The sequence below is a fragment of the Myotis myotis genome, unplaced genomic scaffold (genome assembly GCF_014108235.1).
Source record: "Myotis myotis isolate mMyoMyo1 unplaced genomic scaffold, mMyoMyo1.p scaffold_m19_p_8, whole genome shotgun sequence".
Lineage (NCBI taxonomy): Eukaryota > Metazoa > Chordata > Mammalia > Chiroptera > Vespertilionidae > Myotis > Myotis myotis.
In genome coordinates, this window is record NW_023416390.1 from 13915638 (window position 1) to 13938519 (window position 22882).

General features: G+C 41.5%; 1 protein-coding gene across 2 annotated transcripts; it reads left to right on the forward strand.

Annotated features, from left to right (window-relative positions):
* Positions 1 to 56: 56 nt before the first annotated feature.
* FASTKD2 (FAST kinase domains 2) lies at positions 57 to 15641 on the forward strand. Of its 2 annotated transcripts, XM_036320130.1 has the most exons (12): positions 57 to 121; positions 762 to 1580; positions 3680 to 3783; positions 4668 to 4776; positions 5058 to 5181; positions 5460 to 5599; positions 6974 to 7146; positions 9807 to 9970; positions 10844 to 11056; positions 11829 to 11916; positions 14474 to 14588; positions 15440 to 15641. In XM_036320130.1, the coding sequence occupies exons 2-12, from the start codon at positions 858 to 860 to the stop codon at positions 15557 to 15559; spliced, it is 2073 nt and encodes a 690-aa protein (XP_036176023.1). In that variant the 5' UTR covers positions 57 to 121; positions 762 to 857; the 3' UTR covers positions 15560 to 15641. The 2 variants fall into 2 exon arrangements, 1 of the variants encoding a protein (XP_036176023.1); XR_004969459.1 differs by lacking the exon at positions 11829 to 11916 and having other exon boundaries at positions 15440 to 15579.
* The last annotated feature ends 7241 nt before the right edge of the window (positions 15642 to 22882 follow it).

The window sequence follows — 22882 nt, forward strand, 5'->3', positions numbered from 1 at the left end:
GCGAGCGAACACTTTTGGCCCTCAGAAGGACCCGTCACATCTGTCAAATCTCGCGAGACGAGCAGTTCGCGGGCGTGCGGTTCGGCTGTTCCCGAAGGCAGCCACGGGGTTCAGGGCTAAGGTGAGTGGAGGACGCGCACGGCGGGACAGTTGGCGGGGCTACACTCTAGACTTGCGGCTTTTCGAGACGGGTCTCAGGGGTTCCCCGGCATTGAGTGCAGGAGGGGGGTGAACCCGGGAGGCCGAGTTCCGCAAGGACGGGCTGCTGTCGCTGGTTCTGAAACCCGGGAGCTGGCAGGTGTCTCCCCCTCCCGCACTCAGGCCACACGCGCGCATCACTTTAGTTTGCTGCTCTGTCTCCGGAGCCGTTCTCCTGGGTCCAAAGCCTTGTTCTGAATAGTCCAGGTTCTAACGCCTCTTGTTAACAAGTTATGGATCGGCGTTAAACCCTTACGTTTCTTTGAAGACATCTCCTAGGCAATGTAGAGGAAGCTTTGTGGGGACACTTTCCATCGGAAATCCATTTAAAAAAAAAAAACAACCTCAGTTGTGCAGGGTATAGTGCTTCCGAAGCAACCTGGCTCCTCCGAGACCGCACGTGTGTAGAGGTGGAGGAGGCACGTCTGGGTCAAAGAGGTTACCATTTTAGTGTAGATCTTTCACGTCTCCGCAGGTCTCCGCTTTAGTGTCTGTTGAATGCATGCCATTTGAGTAAGAGCTGCGCTTCCATTTTTATTCCCTTCCTAACCCCTTCCCCGCAGGAAAGCAGCGGCACGTGCTCTCTTCCGCCGACAGGAGCGATGTTGGTCACGGAAACATCCTGACAGCTTCGGGGAAGTGCTTCCGTGGAGAGCAAAATGAGTAACAGAGCAGGCTCCTTTCTGTGGAACCTCCGGCAGTTCAGTGCTTTATCTCCCACCAGCAGAACCGTGAGGCCGAACCCCTTGGGATTCTGCAGACCAGAAATTGTGTATTCAAACTGGAGCCCAGGAAACCATCCCTCCAACGATTTTGCTGGTAAAACGCAGTCACCTATTAGATATCTCTTTCAGGATGCCTCGGTTTTTAAACCAGGAGATGATGTCTTTCAAACGAAGGGCACCAGCCCCGTAACCGCCCTTCCGGTCAACAGATTGTTCTGTCCTCGAAGGCTGTCCTTTGACTCAGAACACTCTCCCGTCCCTGAGGATGGATTGAAGAAAATGCACTTTGATCACGAGGCCTCTGACGAAGATGTTCTCACCAGGGAGACAAAGCCCACCCCTGTCAACTTTAAGAAACTGTCGCAGGGTAATTCCCTGAGTGATGTGCTAGATGCATTTGCAAACGCACCCTCCTTTCCCAGTAGTAACTATTTCTCAGCCATGTGGACGATTGCCAAAAGGATGTCCGATGACCAGAGACGCTTTGAAAAACAGCTCATGTTCAGCCACCCTGCATTTACCCAGCTGTGTGAACACATGATGAGAGAAGCCAAGATCATGTTCTGCGACCACCTGCTCTTCAGCCTCTACGCTGTCGTGAGGCTCGGCATTCCTCAGAACACGCTGCTGGTTCAGACTCTGCTGAGGGTGGTTCAGGTATAACCAGAAGGAGTCTTACGCATCCTTTTACTCGGTTTGTAGGTCTTGAATGAATGAAGGGAAACAGAGGGGTAGTCTTGGCATATCTTGAAATAATGGAGGGAAATAGACTACCAGAGGAACGGTAGTTTCCTTTTTATTTGTGTCTGTATATATGATTTAGAGTCCTTAAACTAGCCAGGTCTGTCTTTCCTTTTGCTATGAAATTTATGAGAACTTGCCCCTTTTCTCCTCTTCAGAGTTTAATAATGATGAGTAAGATAAAATGAGGAGAGAGAAAAAATATGCAAGGAAGGTTGGGTAGTTAAAGGAAGGAAAAAGGGTGTACCTACACCTCTTCCTTATATCATTGTATTCAGTCCTCTTGACAACTTGGTAAAGTTGATGTTAACCTTAGTTTTGCTAAGGAGGAAACAGACTTAGTGATGTCAAGCAAGTTGGCTAAAGTCACCCAGCTGGTGGATTCTTTCATGCAGTAGATATTGGGTGTCAGCTATGCATCAGTTACTGAACTTGTCTCTAGGGATATAAAGATACAGAAGACATGATTCCTACCCTTACAGTCTGGAGGGTATACGGCTATTTTGTGGGCAATCACAAAAATAACCAACATTTGAGTCCTATATTTACTGTGTTACAGGCATTGTACTGAGCACAAGGGGATTTAATTGTGAACAAAATAATGCCTACAAAGAACTTCCGGTGTAATGAAACAAAAGTATAGAGTCTTATGAGAGTATAATGGGCGTCCATTCTAGTCAGGAGAAGGCCTTCCTGATGGGAAGAGGAGATGCGGGAGAAGGATACAGTATTAGTGTTTGCGGCAGAGATATGTTTGAAAACAATTGCTGCATGTAATCTTCAGTGTAGCCTTTTAAAATAGGTATTGCTACTCTCATCTTAACAATGAATAGGAAATTTAGGCTTGGAATGGTTAAAACACTTCCCGAAAGTCATGAATCTGATAATATCACTACCAGTAGGTACTTGATCAATGTGTCCATAATGAATGAACAGACACCTACCTAGCCCATTGTAGAACTAGAATTCACGCTCAATCAGAGATGATGTCTAAGCTGAATCCAAGGAATACACAGCAGTTTGTGAGAGGTTGATAGTGAATGGGATGGTTTTTCAAGCAGAGAAGATTGCTTGTTCATCCCAGAGCAAAAGTTTACAAGTTTGGGAGCTGAAAGTAGTACAGAATGGCTGAAGTACAAAATTCTGGGGGGTGTGTTTGAGGGAGTGGGGAGGAAATTGTGACATACTTTCCTTCAGACACCTAGCCAAGTGGTCTTTCCTTTCACAGTAAATATTGAAATATTGATGGCATGTTGTAAATTGTTATGGAAACCCTCCCATGGTAATGAGACCATTTTTTCCCCGTCCACCTGTACTTCTTTCAGCCTAAGTTTCCTTGATGTGCTCTTGTAAGGTGTATAGATTAGTTATGATTAAACTGTAGAGCACTAGGTAAGCTGTGTTACTATTCATTTTCCAAATTATGCCCACTGCCATTTCTGGCATCTACATTAGTACCAAACCCAAGGGACCTGAAAGAAGGATCTGGGGCCTGGGGCTCCCCTTGAGACCCAGATAATAGTGATGAAATGTGACAGGTGAAGTGTATCAGAAGATTACCAACTGCAGTTCCTTTGCTACCCAGGAAAGGATACAGGGAAATTATAAGGACACAGGTTCTTTAGGGATGGTCAAATTTCCCTTTATACCGTAGCAGCTCTTATATTACAGCTCTTGTCTTCATGATGACCTCGAATCCTAGAAGGAGGTAAAAATAATGTTTGATAAAAGGTGTTTCAGAAGCAGAGTAATATAAGCAATAATAGATTTTCAGTGATAATAGTAAATGTAAAGAAGTTTTGATGAATAAAAGAGTGTGAATTGGTATTTGGAAAACTCACTATGGACGGCATTTTATTTCCTAAGGATGTTATTTATTGAGGACTGACTCCGTGTGAATTATTGGTTTCAGAGTTAAACCTTAATTGAAAGCATCAGTTCAGTGGTTTTGCATGGGTACAATAGTCTACTATGGGCTCATCAACTGTAGTGTTTTTGTAATTATATTTCAATAGGAACGTATCAATGAGTGTGATGAGAAATGTCTTTCAGTTTTGTCAATTATTTTAGAAGTAATGGAGCCATGCAAGAATGTGGATGTTCTTCGATCAGGATTGCGGTGAGAACTCTATACTTTCTTCATGTGGCAATCTTTGTTTTTTTAATATCTCAAATCAAAAACCAAGACGAAAGCTGAATTGCTTTTTATGTTTTTTTGGGGAAAACTTTGATGGTAGTTTTAATACCTTATTAAACTTAAAATTCTCACTATGGATTAGGTGAAGGTGGAAATAATGCTGTTAGGGTCCACATAATGAAGGTATGAGCAGCATTGAAACCTAAGTTTAACATGTAATACTGATGTGGGCTGGCAGAGAATTGACAGGTATTCAGTTCATTATGGTTATTTGTGCACTGTGCGGAGGTTACGTGACACTGGCCTGGCTTGAAAAGGAGCTTGAGTTTTACAATTTATAAAATTGATGCAACTGATAAAATGTTATAAGCCAGTGAGAGTAATGCTTAATCCCTTTTTTCATTGACAGTGCCTTGGGGTATCTTACAATAATCTGATGTGATTTGTTCATTCATAAAGATAGCAGAATAATTTGAGAGGGAACAGTGCTAAACTGGTCCTGGATCTTTTCAGTAACTATTCCAGCGGTTCTCAACCTGTGGGTCGCGACCCTTTCACAGGGGTTGCCTAAGACCATCGGGAAACACATATATAAGTACATATTGTTTTTGTGATTAATCACTATGCTTTAATTATGTTCAATTTGTAACAATGAAATTGAGGGTCACCACAACATGAGGAACTGTATTAAAGGGTCGCGGCATTAGGAAGGTTGAGAACCACTGAACACTGTCTTCGGCAGGTAGATCATGTCTATTAGCTTCATATTTCTTGCCTAGAAGTAGGAACTGGACCAAATGACTTTTAAGATTTCTCTTCTGGTTTTAAGATTCTAGGTCTATGGTATTTATTCTGTTTGATTACAGGATACTAGTTGATCAACAAATTTGGAAAATAGAACGTGTCTTCACATTACAAGCTGTGATGAAAAGTATTGGAAAAGATGCACCGATTTCTCTTAAAAAGAAACTGGAGGTAAAGACTCTGAATTTCTTCTAGTGGATGAGATTTTAAAAAATATTTCTTGTGATCTGCTGTCACTTCCTACAGTCAATTTTTGGGAGGACATTGTTTGTTTTGCTTTTGTGTTTAACGCTGTTAAAGTAAAAAAAAGTAAGTTTATATTTATCTGTATATATAAGTAGGTATATTAACTATATGTCTAATAAGTCATTTTGCTCAAACTTTATCCTTTTTATTTAAAAACAAACGTTTATTTTATCACAAATGATAAATTTAATCTTGTTTTTCTTTAGATGAAAGCTTTGAGGGAATTACACAGATTTTCTGTTTTGAATAGCCAGCGCATGTTTGAGGCACTAGCTGCCATGGATCACCGTTCTGATGTACTTCTGGATGAATGCAGTAAGATGGTCATAGGTAAGGGAAATTTTTCTTTCATGACTTTTAACCTCTGACCTACTGCTCTGGACTATATTTGTTTTGTTTGTTTTAAGAACTTTGCTATTACAAATAAAACATATCTGATGATATGGTTACATCTAAATTTTATTTTTGCCTGCAGTTTTGTTTGTTTTTACAAAATATAGTACTATATTTTTTAAACAGAAACAAAAATATAGCGTGTAGAGTCTCTTAGATCTTACATTACAAGCTATCTGGTAATTTTTGTTTGTTTTTTTAACTCATTCTTAAAGGAAATATCAATGGATGTCCTTTGAAAATATTGATCAACATATTGCAGTCTTGCAGAGACCTCCGATACCGTAATTTATATCTTTTCAAGGGAATAGCAGATTATGTGGCTACAACTTTTGATGTCTGGAAGTTGAGACAAGTGAGTATGTTAATAGGTTAGAATAAGCCTCAGAAACAAATTCAAGAAGCATATTAATTCATTTAACATTCTAGGTATTTCTCTATCAGCTTTATAACAGTTAAGATACCAAAATATTCCAGTGATAAATTGACTTTTGAAAAATTAACTCCTTATCATTTCTGTCTGGGAGTTACCTGTTAATGTACCACTCAATCGTTTGACTGTTTTTCTATCTGAAATAAAAATTATATTGTTCACTGTTTGCTCTTCTGTTTGCCATTCAAAAGGTTGCATGGTGCCAAACCGGTTTGGCTCAGTAGATATAGCATCTGCCTGCAGACTGAGGGGTCCCAGGTTCGATTCCGGTCAAGGGCATGCACCTTGGTTGTGGGCACATCCCTACTGGGGGGCGTGCAGGAGGCAGCTGATCAATCTCTCTCATTGATGTTTCTAACTCTATCCCTCTCCCTTCTTCTCTGTAAAAATTCAATAAAATATATATATATATTTTTTTTAAAAAAAGTTGCATGGTGCTTTGGATAATTAGGATTAATGCTCTCTTTTTCTTTTCTTATATTTAGAATAATAAATCCACGTGATGTGACAGGCTTATGTTTTTTGAAGAATAAAATATCATTACTTAATGATCATGTCTATGTTCTATTTATGGAATGTTTGCTTATTTCCCCTCCAGAATAAGGGCCTTTTAATTCAGGGGCTGTGTTAGTAATATAAACACGAATGAAAAAGCCGGTAAAAACTTTTTTTTTTTTTGCAGTTAAGCAATGGTAACCATTAGATCAATAGGTTCAGTTTACTTTGGAGGGGAAGATAAATACTGAGTTTGCCATAGAAATTGATTTTAGAAAGAGAAGTACTGATCACGAGAAAAACCAAGAGGGAAAGGAGGAGTGAACTGGAAATGTTAATGTAATCATATTATTTCATCTCTGTTCTCATTTCTAGAAATTCAGATTGAATACAGAAATTTCTGAGTTATCTCTTATATGTTAGAATCTAGGAAGGGTCTAGGTTTGGAAGGGGAGCAGCTCAAAATTGAGTTGGACACTTGAAAAACTTCAGAAAAGGTATATATTTAAGTAGTTTTCAGGCCTGTTGTGAACAGCCTGTAGGATAGGACTTATTTTTAAATGAAATGGAAACCATTGTATACTCTGGTATTCTGCTTATATAAGGAGGTTGCTTATTAACTTAATGCCTGACTCAAAATTAACTGGAACAGATTTGTGAGGAAGAGATAATTGTTCCTTTTTAGGGACTATTCTCTTGATCAGGACAGTTCTATTACTGTTTAAATTTTTTGAGACTTAAATTACTACTAGCATACTGGAATTATTAAAGTGTTCTTCCTCAATTCACTCTTTTTTTAAGGTTCTTTTTGTCCTCATTTTATTTGAAAACCTTGCCTTTCGACACACTGATCTGATGGATTTATTTATGAAGAAAGTGGTGGATGAACGTGGCTTTCTGAACATGAAAAGCATTGTGTCTATTCTTCACGTGTACGCCTCTCTGAATCACCTCCACGGGGGCCCAGCCCGAGAGTATGTACTTGTCCTTTTTTTAACTGTTTTAATTGCCACATACATGCTCACAGTTGACTAGAATAGATGAATTAGGTAGGAAAGTGGTCGAAAATTTGGCTTAACACATTGTATGTTTGCATGTTGCACAGGAATCATTTTACTTAAGTGCTGGCCTCTGGGAAAGAAGGTGTGTTACATCCAGAGTATCTTCCTGGGTCTGAAACCTGAGGGAGAAAGCATTTAACATTCAAACTGTGATTTCAGTCCCTTGGTTTCTTCTCCTCTTGGTTGGTCTGTACCGTCACCAGATTTGCATCTCTGATCATTTGTGTGTTCCTGAATCCAGACTCCTCTGGATTGCATATGGTCACTGTAGGTCCCACAGGTGTCTCATGGTCAATTATTCTGCCAAGTCGGCTCATTCCTTTTTTTTTTTTTTTTTGCCAGTTATTTACTATTTACCAACCACCATGCAAAGTGATTTTATAAAACCACTTTATTGAGGTATGACAAACATATAAAAAGCTGCATGTACTTAATTGAGTACCATTATGCTTGACTCATTCTCCTCCTGTCCTCATCTAAGTTTATTTGTGCATTTAGTCAGAGAGTGAGTGCCAAGCACTTGGGTTAAGGACAAAGATGAATAAGACATAGTCCTTTTTACCAGACGATTCTGTGTAATTGGTAAGGTAGACACATAAACCAGTGGTTAAATGTAGCCTGAAATTGGAGTGATAGAGTTTTATACAGGACACCTGGACATAGAGGAGGGATGTGCCAGGAAGCTGGCCTGGCAAAGTGGAGGGTCGAGGTGGATGCCAAGTAGTGCTCCCTGGAGGAGATGGTACCTGTGCAGATCCTAAAAGATGGATAGGTAGGAAGGAAGATAAACAGAAAAGCACATTCTGAGTGGAACGACTCCGTATTCAAGTCAGGGAGGAGAGACACAGCAGAGCACATGCAGAGAGCAACAAGTACTTTGGTGTTGCTGACGCATAAGGAGTGGATGAGAGGACTGGAGAGGTGATTACCACTCAGGCTCCAGACGTAGTCATCTGCAGCCCTGTGATGACTTAAAGCCTTTCTTGCTGCACACTGCAGTTCAGTCAGTTACCAGTTAATAAGTGCTGCCTCACTGGCGTCTCTGGTACCTGTTCCATTGTCCCCCCCCCCCCCCCCCGCCCCGTTGTAACTCCCAAGTCCTACTTAGCCTGCCTCTGCCTCCCTCCCTCGCTCCCTCCCTCGCCCATCTGCTCCTTTCCACAGACCTCCCAGTTGATCTCACACATTTCCCTTGATATCCTCATGAGGGCATACTTGCTCCTGCTGAAAGAATCACTTCTCTGTGCTGTGGCCTCACTGGTAACTTACTATAGCCCCAATAACGTGCACCTTCAGGTCTCCATTTCTTTGCTCAGTTTCGCATGATCTTCCCTTTTCCTGTCTTTTCTGCGTATTGACAGTCTCCTTGTCCCAGAGCTATCCATCTGCTTTCCGTCCTGAGCACTGTCACAGTCCTTTGCAGGTACTTCATGTTTGTCTTGCATAGTAATACATAGCTTTTGCCCTAAGAGTCAGACAGACCTGCTTCAAAGGGTTTGTGCCATTTATCAGCAATGTCACCTGGGACAAGTGGCCTTCCCTAATTTTGACCTTTCCTCTCTTTGTGTTTAACTGTTTTGTTTTACTGGATGATAGGATTAGGCTTGGGTTTTTTGTTTGTTTGTTTTTTAACTCAGAATTATTGATAGCTAGAGAATATTAATTGTTTATAAAACAGCAGAGGTGTTCCAGGCCTTATGGACATACTCATGATAAAAATGTAGCATAATGGTTAAAAGGCTGTGGAGCCTGACAGCCTGTGTTCCAATGCTATCTCTGCTACTTCCTGGCTGTGTGTTCTTGGAGAAGTTACTCAACCTCTCTGAGCCTGTATGTTCATCTTTATTGTGAGAATAATAATAATATCAACCCTATAGCATCTTAATAGGAATTAAATGAGTTAAAGCCTGTAAACCATTTATTTGCCCTATGCAAGACATAGTGGTAGCTAACATTTATTGAGCATATACATTGAGTGGCCAGATTATTATGACCACCCCATCAGTACAATGAAGTGAATTAGTTATGCAAATAATAATAATAATAATAAAACCTTGAGAGTATTTGCTTAGGAAGTTTTCAATATTCAGTATTTTTGGAAGTGTCAATGACGTACTAATGGGGTGGTCATAATAATCTGGCCACTCAGTGTATATTTATTATAAGATATCCACCTGAGCTGAAAGATATGTGAATACTTATTTCAAGCCTGATTTTCTTTCTTTTAAAAAAAATATAATTTATTAATTTTTTTTACAGAGAGGAAGGGAGAGGGATAGAGAGTTAGAAACATTGATGAGAGAGAAACATCAATCAGCTGCCTCCACACCCCCTACTGGGGATGTGCCTGCAACCAAGGTACATGCCCTTGACCAGAATCAAACCTGGAACCCTTCAGTCCGCAGGCGGACACTCTGTCCACTGAGCCAAACCAGTTAGGGCACAAGCCTGATTTTCTTGTCTTCTTCCTTTGGACTCCTTAAAGCCATTGGTCCTGTGTCGTCTCCCTAGCTCTACCATGACCTTGTCTTCTCTTTATCTTTGAAAGCTGACTTTTCTTTGTTGCCCTGCAGGTTCCTGGACGCTATGGGCGCTGCTCTGACTGGTTATCTCCACCACATCTCTTCTGAAAACCTGCTGAACGCTGTGTGTTCGTTCTGCCTGATGAACCATTTTCCCTTGGCTCCCATTAACCAGCTTCTCCAGAAGGACATCATCGATGACCTGCTGATGTCAGGTGGGGTGTCAGTGCCCAGTGGGGACTGAACTGCGGCAGTTCTACAGCTGCCTGTGACTCTGAGTGGGGTCGCCGCAGGCTCAGGTTAGAATGTGCAGAGCAGAGGCTGCTGAGGAAAGGACCGGCAGTGGTGAAGTCAGAGGTCGTGAAGAAGGCAAGAATGAGAAACACATCATCGTGCCTCTATTGGCACTTTGTGCAGCTATACAAAGGTTCACGTTGTTCTTTATGCCTTGAGCAGAGGTGTGTGTACGTCCTCACCCTTTTGTGTCACCTCTGAAGCCAAATTAAGTCAACTCTTGCAGCTCTAAACACCTTGTCTTTCATGGCCGGTAATCAAGGCACAGCCTGTCAGATCAAGAAACCAAATAGTTACCAAAGCAGTGAATTTATTTACTCTAGGAACCAAATTAATTGTTGACTTTTTGTCTTTAATATGGAACACAGAAAAGCAATATCAGGTGTCTGAGGATAGAGAAGTTTACATTCTTCTAAAAGCAACGTTATAAAATTGCAGCATTGAATTGAGAAGGAGGAACACCGTGTTTAGATTTTTCAAGCAACTTAATGTGCGGGGAACAGCCTGGAACCCAGGAGACTGTATCCTCATGTCAGCTTTGCCTTAGTTAATCATGAAGTGTCTTAGCATTTGCTCATCTCCTTAATGAAGAGTTTAGACTAAATAACCTTGAAAGAGATTTTAAACCTTAAAACATTATGAAATGCAGGGTATTGATCTGGACACTGTGGGACTAGGGAGCATAGATTCTTCCTGATACGAAACAGATCAAAGAAATGTGGGTGCATTAATATGGGTTCTTAATTGTGGCATTAATATTTTTTCTTACATACATGTTTTCTATCTTCTTTTAGATAAGAAGGAGAGGAATGTTTACAAGCTTCAGATTTTGGCTGCCTGTCTGAAACTTGATGATGTTCCTTGTCACAAGGCCGTAGACTTGGTACTGCCATCGCTGCCACCTGCACCATTGTATCCAAATGCAAAGGTGGCCGAGGTGCTGAGCAGCCTCCTGGGAGAAGGGTACTTCTTGGAAAATGTACAGTTGCCACATAATCATCATATCGGTATGGGACTTGATATGATTTACATCTGCTTCATTATGTTTATTTTTTATTCTGTCTCTCTTTTTAAAAATATGTTTTTATTGATTTTTTAGAGAGAGAGGAAGGGTGAGGGATAGAGATATAGAAACATCAATGAGAGAACATTGATCGACTGCCTCCTGCATACCCCCTACTGGAGATTGAGCCTGTAACCCGGGCATGTGCTATGACTGGGAATCAAACCAGTGACCTCTTGGTTCATGGGTCAAAGCACAACCACTGAGCCACACCAGCTGGCCTGTTTTCCTTCCTTTCTAACTAGGAGTTGACCATGGCATTTTACTGTAGTGCAGCGCTGGCTCTGGAACTGGACGCCTGGGTTGGGTTTCTCACTTTGCTTCTCACTGGTGCTGTGACTTCAGGCACTTACCAGTCTCCCTTTCCCAATGTGTAAAATGCCAACAATAATCTGCTCACTTCTTAGGATTCCAGTGATGAATGAATGAGATTGCCCTTGTAAAGCCCAGACCAGTGTCTGGCACATGGTAAGCTCAATATATAGGGTGTCCCCCAAAAATGTATACACACACTTTGAATAATAATAAAGGCAGTTTTATTAAAATACATTTCATTTTCAAAATTGAGCTATCAGCTGTTAAGGTATCATCACATTTTTTGGGAACACCCTATATTTTAGCTGCTGCCTTTATCCTCGTTGGTAGTAGTAAGGTACATTTTGAAACAAAAATCACTTTGAGCAATGTTTGAAAAATTATCAATTCTTTTCTTTCAGATTTTGAAATCAGAATGGATTCTAACAGGAGCGAAGTGCTTCCACTTTCTGATGCGAATGTAGTAACTTCTGCTACAGATATCCAAAGGTTGCTTACATCTGTTCATATGCCCAGCTTTATGATTTTAAATCTTAATTCTCAAAGACTCCCTGTTAAATATTAGTAGCAATCCTGAGACCTTATATTTGTATGGAGCTTGTAATGCACCAAGAGACTTCTCAACTGCGAATCTCTCAGGTCATAAGTGTGGGCACTGCAGCCTTCAGCTGTGCACTGGAGTTGGGCCATTTAATGAAATAGGCAGTTTTTAAAAATTAAGTTTTAAAGCTAAACAGTTCAAGAAAACAGTGTTAATGTGATTGAAACTATCAGTGCAGTGTTGCTGGGGTCCAGCCCCAGCAGGTCCAGGGGTCCCCAAAGGTGTGGACAGAGTCGGCGAAGAAGGAATGACACGGAGACAGCGTTCAGTTGATCAGCAGCCTAGCCAGGATCTCTAGCCAAGTTCTGGTCAGGATCTCCAGCGAAGTTCTGGTTAGGATCTCCAGCCAGGTTCTGTGTCCATGTTCTCTTGCTAGGTTCTCCAGCCAGGTTCTGTAGCCATGTTCCCTCGCTAGGTTCTCCAGCCAGGTTCTGTCCCCAGGTTCTTGTCAGGTTCTCTTGCCATGTTCTATCCAGGTTCTGTAGCCAGGTTCTGTCTCTAGGTTCTTCAGCCAGGTTCTCTCGCTAGGTTCTGTCTCTAGGTTCTTTGGCCAGTTTCTGTCCAGGATCTTTTGCCATGTTCTGTCTCTAGGTTCTGTCTCTATGTTCTGTTTCTAGGTTCTGTGTAGGTTCCCTCTCTAGGTTCTGTCTCCAGTTTCTGTCCAGGGTCTTTTGCTATGTTCTCTCCAGCGAAGTTCTTCTGTCTCTAGGTTCTATGTAGGTTCTGTGTCTAGGTTCTGTGTCTAGGTTCTGTCTTCTAAGTTCTGTCTCTTGTTGTCTTGTTACATATGTATTTATACCAGTTGATTCAATCCTATCAATCTCTATTCCAAAGGTTAGGGCGTTTCTTATCTCCATTCCAGGGAGTAAAGATTATGTAGCTTAAGCATGATTGTTCATAGTTAGTGATTAACTACCCGCCTGGCACTTAGTTAAGGGGTTTTATTCCCTCCCTAACTTCAGGGGAAAATCCCTACCTGGGGAAACAACCTTTCTCAGAGAGGTGACCTTGGTTAAAACACATAGTGCCAAGAAGGTGAGCAAACATATTAAGAACAGTATGCCATATATGCCAGGTCCCTTGAAACAGCAAGGATGGACCGGCTCCCGGCACAGTGTGAACTTTTGACAAGATAATGCAATAGTGATTAAAAAGAATTAAGGCCTCTAAAAAATCAAATACCCACTGAATATTTTGTTCTATCATGAAGACCTCTATAAAGGTAGAGAAACTAGCTTCTTAATTAAGCTGTTGTACGTGGGTCAGATCATATCGGAGTTAATCCTAAGTTGTTTCCTTGACCCACACACTACCAGTAGGTGTCTCTGGGAGAAACGTGATGCTGCACCCTGAGAGGCTGTCCTACCTTTTCAGTAGATGATGAGATGGTGTTGCACACGCCCTTGCTCAGTCAGCCTTTGTGGAAAGGTCTGCTGGGCTCTGTGGGGCACACAAACATGAGTCAGACATGGATTCCGACCTCACGGAACTTATATCCCATATTGATTTGTGGGACATGCTCATAAGTATGGTAGGGAGAGGTCCAGAAAAACATTTATAAGGATTCAAGCTCTCATCTGCCCATCCCTCTCCATTCACATACAACCTTTTACTCATTTCTGCACCCTTGTAGCTTTTTCCTTGGGCATCTTTTTCAGCTGCTGTCTTCCCTATGCATGTTGCCCACCTCCTCTCAACCAAAGACTTTCTCTCTGATCTTGTTAGAAAGTTATTTTTCTTTTTTAAGTATTTTTCTGTTGTTCTGCATAACATTATAACATAGTAGCTCTCAGCCTAAGGTATGAGAAGAATTGAGGAATTTGAGCATTCCTTTAAAAATATAATTTTTTTTTTCTGATTTGTTATGTCAAATAACAGCCAGAAGACAGTAGGAATACAAATGTCTTTTCCCCAAAGGCCAAGAGCAATGAAAAATTCAAATTCCACGTTCCACATTTTTGTTACACATGCGGATTGTATCTTTTTAACAGTCTTGCCTTTCTTTTAGTTTTTTCTTCTTTGTATTTGGCCTCCCCATTCTGGTTTTTAAATTCTCGGAGGCACTCTCGGAGGTACTAGAAGAGCTTTACCATTTGGTATTATCTACATCAGTACTTCAGTAGCATAAATAATTATCTGTAGGTCAGAGATTAGCCTTAAAATGGGTGCTTTCATATTTGAAATTTTCCCTTATCAGGAATATAGCCACCCTTAAAGATGATTGAGGAGTAACTTTAAAACGTTTTTACAAGCTTTTGGTTGTTAATGTAGCCTTCATATAGTGGATTATGTACAGAGGCCAATTAACAAGGAAGTGGCGGACTAAGACAGTAGGGAATGGTGAGGGTCCGTGGAGAGCTCAGCTTTGAAATCTCCAAATACAGCAGGATTGTGACTGGTAATCTCATTAGTGAGTACTCTCATATTGTGTATTTTCATTTTCAGAGTGGCTGTACTGTGTGTTCCTAGATCTACTTACTGTTTGGATTTAACCCACCCTAGAGGATTCCTTGCTATGAAAATGCGTCATTTGAAAGTAATGGGTTTTCATGTGATCTTGGTAAGAAAAAAACTCAGGTGATGTGTTCTTTAGTTACTGATGTCCATTCTGCCAGGAGTGTTGTCGTTGAAGTTGGTTACTAGGATTCTGGAGGAATTGTCAGCAGCACAGAAATACGTGTTTTAATGATTGGTTTGGCTTCTCCTTGGGTGATTACTATCATTTACTAGGGGTTTTATAAGTGCTGCATTTGGTGAACTTTACTCCTTTTTGTTAAAGTTTTGTTTTCATGGGCCAGTGTGAGGCTGTTGTAGGATGTTTTTCACCGTAAAAGCTGGATGGTTATAAGGGATGGTTCTTCTTCCCTCTTGTGCTTCATTTTGGCTCTGAGTACCACAGCTTTTCTTGAACAGCCTCTCCAGATGTATGGAGCAAGAACTTGACGAATAAATATATATTTATGTTAACGTTGGGATCTATCTAAATGCCACTCATTGGCCCTGCACACAATATGAAATGCAAACATTCTAATATTCATTATGATAGTTAAGTATCTAAAAATGGATTATACATGGATACTGAGGTTAAGATGGCCCCTTCTCTTAGTGGGCTACTATTTCAGACTTTTTTTTTTCATATTGGCTATTTTATATATTCTAGGGAAGAGTGTCCCTAGAAGGGAATTTTTGCACCCTTTAGAAGACCTTTAAAGTTTTTATAATTTTCAGCTTAGCACTTTCTTCAACCCTAGCACAGTCTTACTAAGCCTTTAAAATGTAAGTATAAGATAACATTTGTTTTTAAAAAGCAGTTGGCTTGATGTTACTTTAATGTTTGGATGAAGACAGTAGCTTTTATTTTACGCGGCATCATTTTCTTGCAAACCGATTATTTTCCTCTTTCTTTGTAAGGTCAACAATTGGGAAATGGAGAAACTAGAGATGAAGGAGGCAGTCACATTTTTGAAGTCTCAAATCTATTCAACTGAAAATCCTCCTACTGCTGATGTTAATTTTCAGAGCACATGTTAAAGTAAAAAACAACCTTTTCGTATTAGGAGACAGACATAAATTTGTAAAATAACTTTAATAAAGACTACAATTCAACTATCAATGGCATTTACTTGACTGCTTACAATAACAAAAGTTCCTTCAGTTCACTGTAATAATTAATTTTAAGAATAGAAGAAATGTTACTGGTATTTTAGGAAATGCTGAGAAAATTCCAGAAGGGTAATTTTTCCAACCATAACTATTCCCTCTAGTGCCCAGACATTTGACAATTTCATGAGCTGTATGTTTTACTGTTTCTCAGTGGCTTTGATAAACTGAAAACTGGTCTGTTGGTTGTGATGGGTTGCAGGTAAATTGGTGTGGGCAGTCCTTGTGTTTGGATCTGCTTACTTACACACTCTTATTACAGCTGTCTGAGGGCTCAGACCTTGACCACATGTCAAGCATTGGCCACCAGGTTCTCGGTAGACGGTAAGAATGAGGCAACAGGTTACAAATGGGTGAGGACTGGGCAACTGCATTTGTCACATTCTAGGTCAGGGGTGGGCAAACTTTTTGACTTGAGGGTCACAATGGGTTCTTAAACTGGACTCAGAAGAAGGAGCTGCAGCCGTGTTTCCCGACGTTGCCATGTTAACACTGCTGCTGGTGAAGGAGCGGAGGGGAGAGCAAGAAAACCCTCCGCTCTTTCGGCTCTGCGGGCTGGATAGAACAGCCGAACGGGCCGGATTCGGCCCGCGGGCCGTAGTTTGCCCACGGCAGTTCTAGGTGGAGGTGGTTTGTGGGCCATACTAAGAAAAACAGATGAGATAACAGAGAGGTCAGGGAGTCCAAGTTTATTAAAATGGATAGGCTGTGGGTGATAAGCCCTTAACTCTTGCCATTATTGAGGCCATTCCTTCTCTTTCTCCCTCTTTCCCCTTCCCACTACTTTGTAAAGTCTTTTAAATTATATATATACTGGAGGCCCAGTGCATGAAATTCATGCACTGGAAGGGGGAGGGAGGTCCCTCATCCCAGCCTGCCCCCTCTCACAGTCCGGGAGCCTCAGGTGGGAGGCAACCCAGCAATCAGGAAGGCGACGCCCCATCACACCTCTGCTGCTGCCACTGCTGATAGTGCAAGCCTCAGCCGGCCTTGGTTACCTGAGCCTCAGGCGGCCTGGGGGGTTGAGGGGCTGGGCACCACCATCTAGTGGCTGTGGGCGCCACCATCTTTGACGGTGTGGCATTCAATTAGCATATTCCCTCATTGGCTGTGGGCACCACCATCTTTGAGCGCAGGGTAGTCAATTAGCATATTCCCTCCTTATTGGCTATGGGTGCCGCCATCTGTGATGATGTGAGGGTCAATTAGCATATTCCCTCTTTATTAGATAGGATGTGTGTGTATGTGTGTGTGTGTGAACTGTGTTGTGAGACTACTTTTCAATTATGCTTGTTCATTCTTTTGAAATATTTGTTCAAGTTTGCTGAAACCTATTTACCTAGTATTTGTCTCACTGAGGATACAGTGAGTTTCACCTGTGAAACCTGAGTGCCATGTAAGTTGGTATTATTTTACCCCCACACGAAAGGCTAAATGGTTATATTCCCCCAGAGTTTATATGTTGAAACCTGACTCCCAATGTGATGGTGTTTGGAGATACAGCTTTGGGAGAAGATTAGGTCATGAGGGTAGAGCCCTCATGAATTGGGTTAAAAGAGACCTCAGAGAGTTCCCGCTTTGCTCTGCCATGTGAGGACACAGTGGAAAATGACCCTCTATGGATTAGGAAGGGGCCCTCACCAGACACCAAATCTGTCAGAACCTTGCTCTTGGACTTCCTAGTCTCCAGGACTGTAGAAGTAAATTTGTGCCGTTCATAAGCCACCCAATCTATGGTATCCTGTTACTATCAGCCTGGATTGGCCAACGATACCCCAAATGTACAGTTATGCAATTACTGGACACCTTACTCTATGCAGCATTGCTAAGTAGTCACGTGTATTCTCTTTTCATGATCTTAGTAATAATGAATTCTCTTTGAAGTGCAGCTGCTCTCATGATTCTCTTAGGTCCCTTCATTTCTCATCTCTAATACAAGGATAAATTATTTGCCAACGCTACACAGATAGGGCAGTGCTAGAGTTGGAACCTGAGCTGACACCGGCTTTTGAGAAAAATCGTCCAGGAACCCCAGTAAAAATACTCCAGCAGGGTGACTGCTACTGTCAGAGGTTTTATCATATATCCAGCTGGTGTTTAGAAGAGGTTAGTGCTGAAAGGAAGTTTAGCATCATTGAACCCACCTCCCTCATTTTATGGATGAGGAAGCTAACTCAAAGAATTTGATTTTTCTGGAGTCTCAGCCACATATAACTGATTTCCATGTCATTTCATCCTCTGCTGCTCTTCAGCTTGTGTCTCCAGGAATCTGGATTTTGGTTCCAGACTGGATATCATCTGGTTTTGTGTATGTGGCCAAATGATTTAACCCTTATAAACTTCAGAACAAGAGTTGAAAATACTCTATTAAAAAAGAAACAAAGATTTATTCATTAAACAGTAAGTGTGTATCTTTTTTCTAACGGCTAATATGATTCATATTCAAAAGATTAGACCAATTTATGAATACTTGCAACTACCTTTTGGGGAAGTGGTTTTCCTGAATTTGTAACAACTGGCGTGGCCAATTTAAAGGCATTCTTTTACTGGTATTGCTCGTATTAGCACTCTTCATTGCTTTGTGGTCTAAGAAAATCCTGTGAGACTCAAGGTTCAGAGTCAAGAAAAAAGTGTAAATAATACATGTCTTTTCAGGATTATTCATATAAATGGGGATTTACTCCTCACTTCAGGAGAATATGTAAACATTCTTCTTTTCTGGTATTTATTCAATTGACAAAAAAAATAAAAATAAAAAATAAAAAAATCCCAAACCACACAACCCAGTTTGATTTTATGGGCTTCTCACTGAATGACACAATAAGTAACAAAAAGTGGGAGTTTATAAACCCAAATTCTGACTGCTCTTGATGAAATCACAAAATATTTTATATCATACTACTACATCCATTTTAATAAGGATGAAACCTCCTGTTTTACTGTTAACCAACCAAGAGGGTGAAGACGAAAGCTATTAATTATGTATGTGGCTTCTGATGTAGTCTTACGCTAAGTCAGCCAAACCGGGAAAGAAATTAGGTGACCAGAAGAGTTTGATTCTTTGGTCTAATTCTATCTTTTTGTTGTTAATCCTCACCAGAGGACATATTTTCTATTGCTTTTCAGGAGTGGGAGGGAGGAAAAGAGGGGGAGAGAGAGAGAAAGGAACACTGATGTGAGAGAGACACTTGACTGGTTGCCTCTCACATGCGCCCCAACCTGGGGACAGGGAGCGAACCTGCAACCCTGGCACCTGCCCTTGACCCTTTGGAGCTTGGGGCACCACTCTAACCACCGAGAACACCAGCCAGAGCCTAAAAACTTACAAGGACTAAGATGTTAGGGGAGGATCTCAAGAGTATTCATCAGCTTTCCAGGTTGGTCCTTCAGGATTGTGCTCTCCACTGGGGTGGGTGCCAGGGAAAGAGGACCAGTCACTGCAGCGGGTCCTGAGGTTAGCCACGTACTAGTAGTTGCCTGTCTGGTTTTGCTGCCTCTGTGGGCCTGGAGCTGAAATACAACCGAGGCCTAGATGTTCTCTCTAGGTAGAAAGGGTCAGGGGCTCCAAACCACAGGGCCAGCGATACGCTAGGGAGGCAAGGTCACTCTGGAGTCGTGGTATCCTAGTTTTGCTCATTGCGAGGCACCTAGGGCTTTGTGCCCTGGTGACCTCTCTGTACCTGCCCATCGTCCTGGCCCTGCTGATCTCTAACTGCCTACCACAGCTCCATATATTTAAGCCTTTATGGCTTTCAGAGGTGGCCCTAAGCTACGTGCTCTCTGTAAATTAGAAAAATGTTGAGGTATTCTAATTCTATCTTTTTTACTTTATTAAGTTTTTTTGTTTGTTTACACACATTTAGAGCAATATTAAGATTAGGTTTTTTGTTTTTTGGTTTTTTAAAATATATTTTATTGATTTTTTACAGAGAGGAAGGGAGAGAGATAGAGAGTTAGAAACATCGATGAGAGAGAAACATCGATCAGCTGCCTCCTGCACATCTCCTACTGGGGATGTGCCCACAACCCAGGTACATGCCCTTGACCGGAATCGAACCTGGGACCTTTCAGTCCACAGGCCGACGCTCTATCCACTGAGCCAAACCGGTTTTGGCAAGATTAGGTTTTTCTTTTCTTTTTTTTTTGACTCTTGAACTTCTCTAAAATGTCAATTTACATTATAATTATATCAAGTACACACGAAGGTAAGTCTCAAGTCAAAGGAGAAATAGGTGATATATCTATGACACATCTATAATAATAAAAGGGTAATATGATAATTAGACCAGGGGTCATTCCGGACAAAGTTGGGGCCAGTGGGAAGCCGGCCAGGGTCCCGGGTGCCTGCAGGCTGCCGCAGGAGGGAAGCAACCTGGGTCCGGAGGTAAGGAAGGCCTACTCTTGCATGAATTTTCATGCATCGGGCCTCTAGTATCTAAATAAGGAGCTCCTATAATTTGATAAGAAATACACATTACAAAAGACAAATGAACAAACAGCTGAGCAACATGAAAAAATTTCAAAAAAAAATTCAGTCTACTAGTAATCAAAGATGTGCACACTCAAACATGAGATATTTTTGCCTTTCAAATTAGCAGGTTTTTGTTTTTTTCCTTTAAGAATTACAGTGCTGACAAAGGTGTAATGAGGTGGGCACTTACATATGCTGCTGGTAATATAAATGAATATGACCCTTCTGAAATGCACTTTTCCCCCTCCCCCTTTAAAAATAGCTTTATTGAAGTATAACTGACAACTACATAGGTTTAAAGTATACAAATTGATAAGTTTTAACAGGTTTTACACACACACACACACACACGAAAACCACCACAATCAAGGTAATAAACAAATCTACCATCCCTAAGAGTTTCCTCCCTCTTTGCCTTTCCCTTTGTTCCCATGAAACCACCCATCTGCTCTCTGTCACTATGGAATGCTGTTTATATGCATCCAGAGTCTTGAAAATATTGGTATCTATTGACAGCCCTCATCGAAATCATGGGTAAATCTCAACGTGGGTAAATTTCAGAGCCTTGGTTTCTTCATCTGTAAAATGGGACGCTAATACCCAGTCTGAAGAACTATTATGTATATTGGAAATAAATATATGCGCCTTGTTATGTAGTAGATGTTTAATACTTGGTAGTTCTTATAATAATAAGGCAAATTTCCGTGGTGATTGACTGTAAATGTGAACCACAGCCCTTGGCAGTGGTCACTGTGTAATAAGCTAAGCGACCAGATTTTCAGCTGCAGTAAGTCTGGAGCTGAATTTTGAAAAGTGTGTGCAGAGAAGCTCCTATACCTTTCTCAGGTAGGTGTAGGGAGGTAGTTGTGTGTCGTTGTTGTGGTTTTGGGAAGGGGGGCACTATTCCAATATTTGAAAAGGAATTTGGTATAGTGGAAATAGCGAAAAAATTAATGCAAATGTCCCCTAGGTGGCGCTACTTCATCGTGAAAATGCAAGCGGGAACCAGTATTTTTAGAAGTGGCTTCCCCTGGTTTGAATTTCAAATAAGAGCAGGAGAGAGAGCTCCCCAGGATGTCTGGGGAAAAAGTGACCAGGAAGAAAGAGCCTTTGAGTACGAGGAGTATACACAATACTCTTGCCCGTGAGGCCCCATCGGGTATTGGGTTTGCTGTGGTTGGGACCAGGAAGTGGGTGCAGGCCAACTCTTACTCATTCGCTGTTGGAGCCATGACTGATTTTGACAGATCGAATACCATTTAGAACACTGCTGTGGGGTACAGTGTAGCCTGAGATGTCCAAGCTAGCCCCTCCAGGGACTGAGTATGGGATCTGAGGGATGTAAGAACCCCTGGAATATTCAAATTTATATGCTAATGAATTGAACAAGAATAGCCCTTTATTGTTCTGTGTGTCACTGTGCATTTCTCAGCTACACTCGTCCTTTCCAACCTCCGTTTCTGGGCAACCTATTTTTCTTTCGGCATCAGAAGCGATAGCATCTGGGAAGTGAATCTGATGAATTCTGTCTGGCAACCAGCAGCCTTCAGACTGCCAGATCCTCCTGCGGCAGGAAGCTGAGATGCGCAGGAGTTGACTTGGGGCCAGATCTACCTGTCTTTGAGATCCTGGTGATGGGGGAAGGAGGCTGGCCAAAAGCGGAACTTCTGAAACTCTGTGTCCTGAGTTCATTTCCATTTTGGCAAAACGTGACTTTGGTTTCCAAGGGAAAGAGTTCACATGTACGAAAATGTCTCCGTTGCTGAAGATGCTTTGTGTCCTCTGCTAAAGCCTTCTGCCATCAGTCCCCATCTCCCAACACGTTTTCAAATGTGGTGTCTTTGGGAGGTAACCATAGCAACTAAGCTTATGCAGAAATGACTGAATGTAGGCCATAAAGGGAGAGGAAACCCCCTGGTATTTTTCCCTGGAAACTCACAGGACACTTGGCTTTAATAATTGTATCTCGTCTGAGTACTGTTATCTCTGTGCACTAGACAGTGCCCCACTTTAAGACATCTGGTTCTCACACACACCCCATGAAGTGACCACCATCCATCCTCCTTTTATATGGTTGAGAGAATTGTAGCACATAGGTTTTGGTGTGGACCAGGGTTGTACAGCTGGTTGGGTTTGCTAGGCCTTGAAATCAAAGGCCCTCCGATAGGCCCTGTATACACGGCCTTCTAAGGAAAGAGGGAGACAAGTCTTTCAATGTCCATTTTGCAGGTAGTAAAAGTGAGTCACAGAAACGTGGAAATGATTCAAGGCAGCGGAGACCAGCAGAGCCTCTGCCTCCCACCCACTGACACCTTCCTGCTACAGGTAGTGGTAGCGCTCCAAGATGACCTCATCTGATGCTCTGAGCAGGGTTTTGTGGCGATTAGATCTATTTGCAGATGAGGAAATGGAGACACGAAGAGGTTAAATTACATTTCCCAAGGTCACACAGCTAGTCTATTGAACAAGAAACAAAACCCATCTCTAATTCCATGCCCCCTTCCTAGAGTTGGTACTTTAAAAAGATTTCATCCCTCCATCTATCCATCCATCCACCTGCTCATCCATTTCCTAAGAATTTATGAATGTATTGGGTACCATATATTATGTGTGGTTGACAAGGTTTTCAGGATTAACTTTAATTCATCAGAGATGAATTTTACTATATATACAGGGACCATCTTTGACTTGAGTACTGTGGAAATACTGTTTATGGGTACAAA

Excerpts from the sequence above, each read along its gene's own strand:
- FASTKD2 (XM_036320130.1), top strand. The coding sequence starts at position 858 with ATGAGTAACAGAGCAGGCTCCTTTCTGTGGAACCTCCGGCAGTTCAGT. Across the intron at positions 11,057-11,828 it reads GCCACATAATCATCATATCG|ATTTTGAAATCAGAATGGAT; the intron begins GTATGGGACTTG and ends CTTTTCTTTCAG. Across the intron at positions 14,589-15,439 it reads TGGGTTTTCATGTGATCTTG|GTCAACAATTGGGAAATGGA; the intron begins GTAAGAAAAAAA and ends TTTCTTTGTAAG.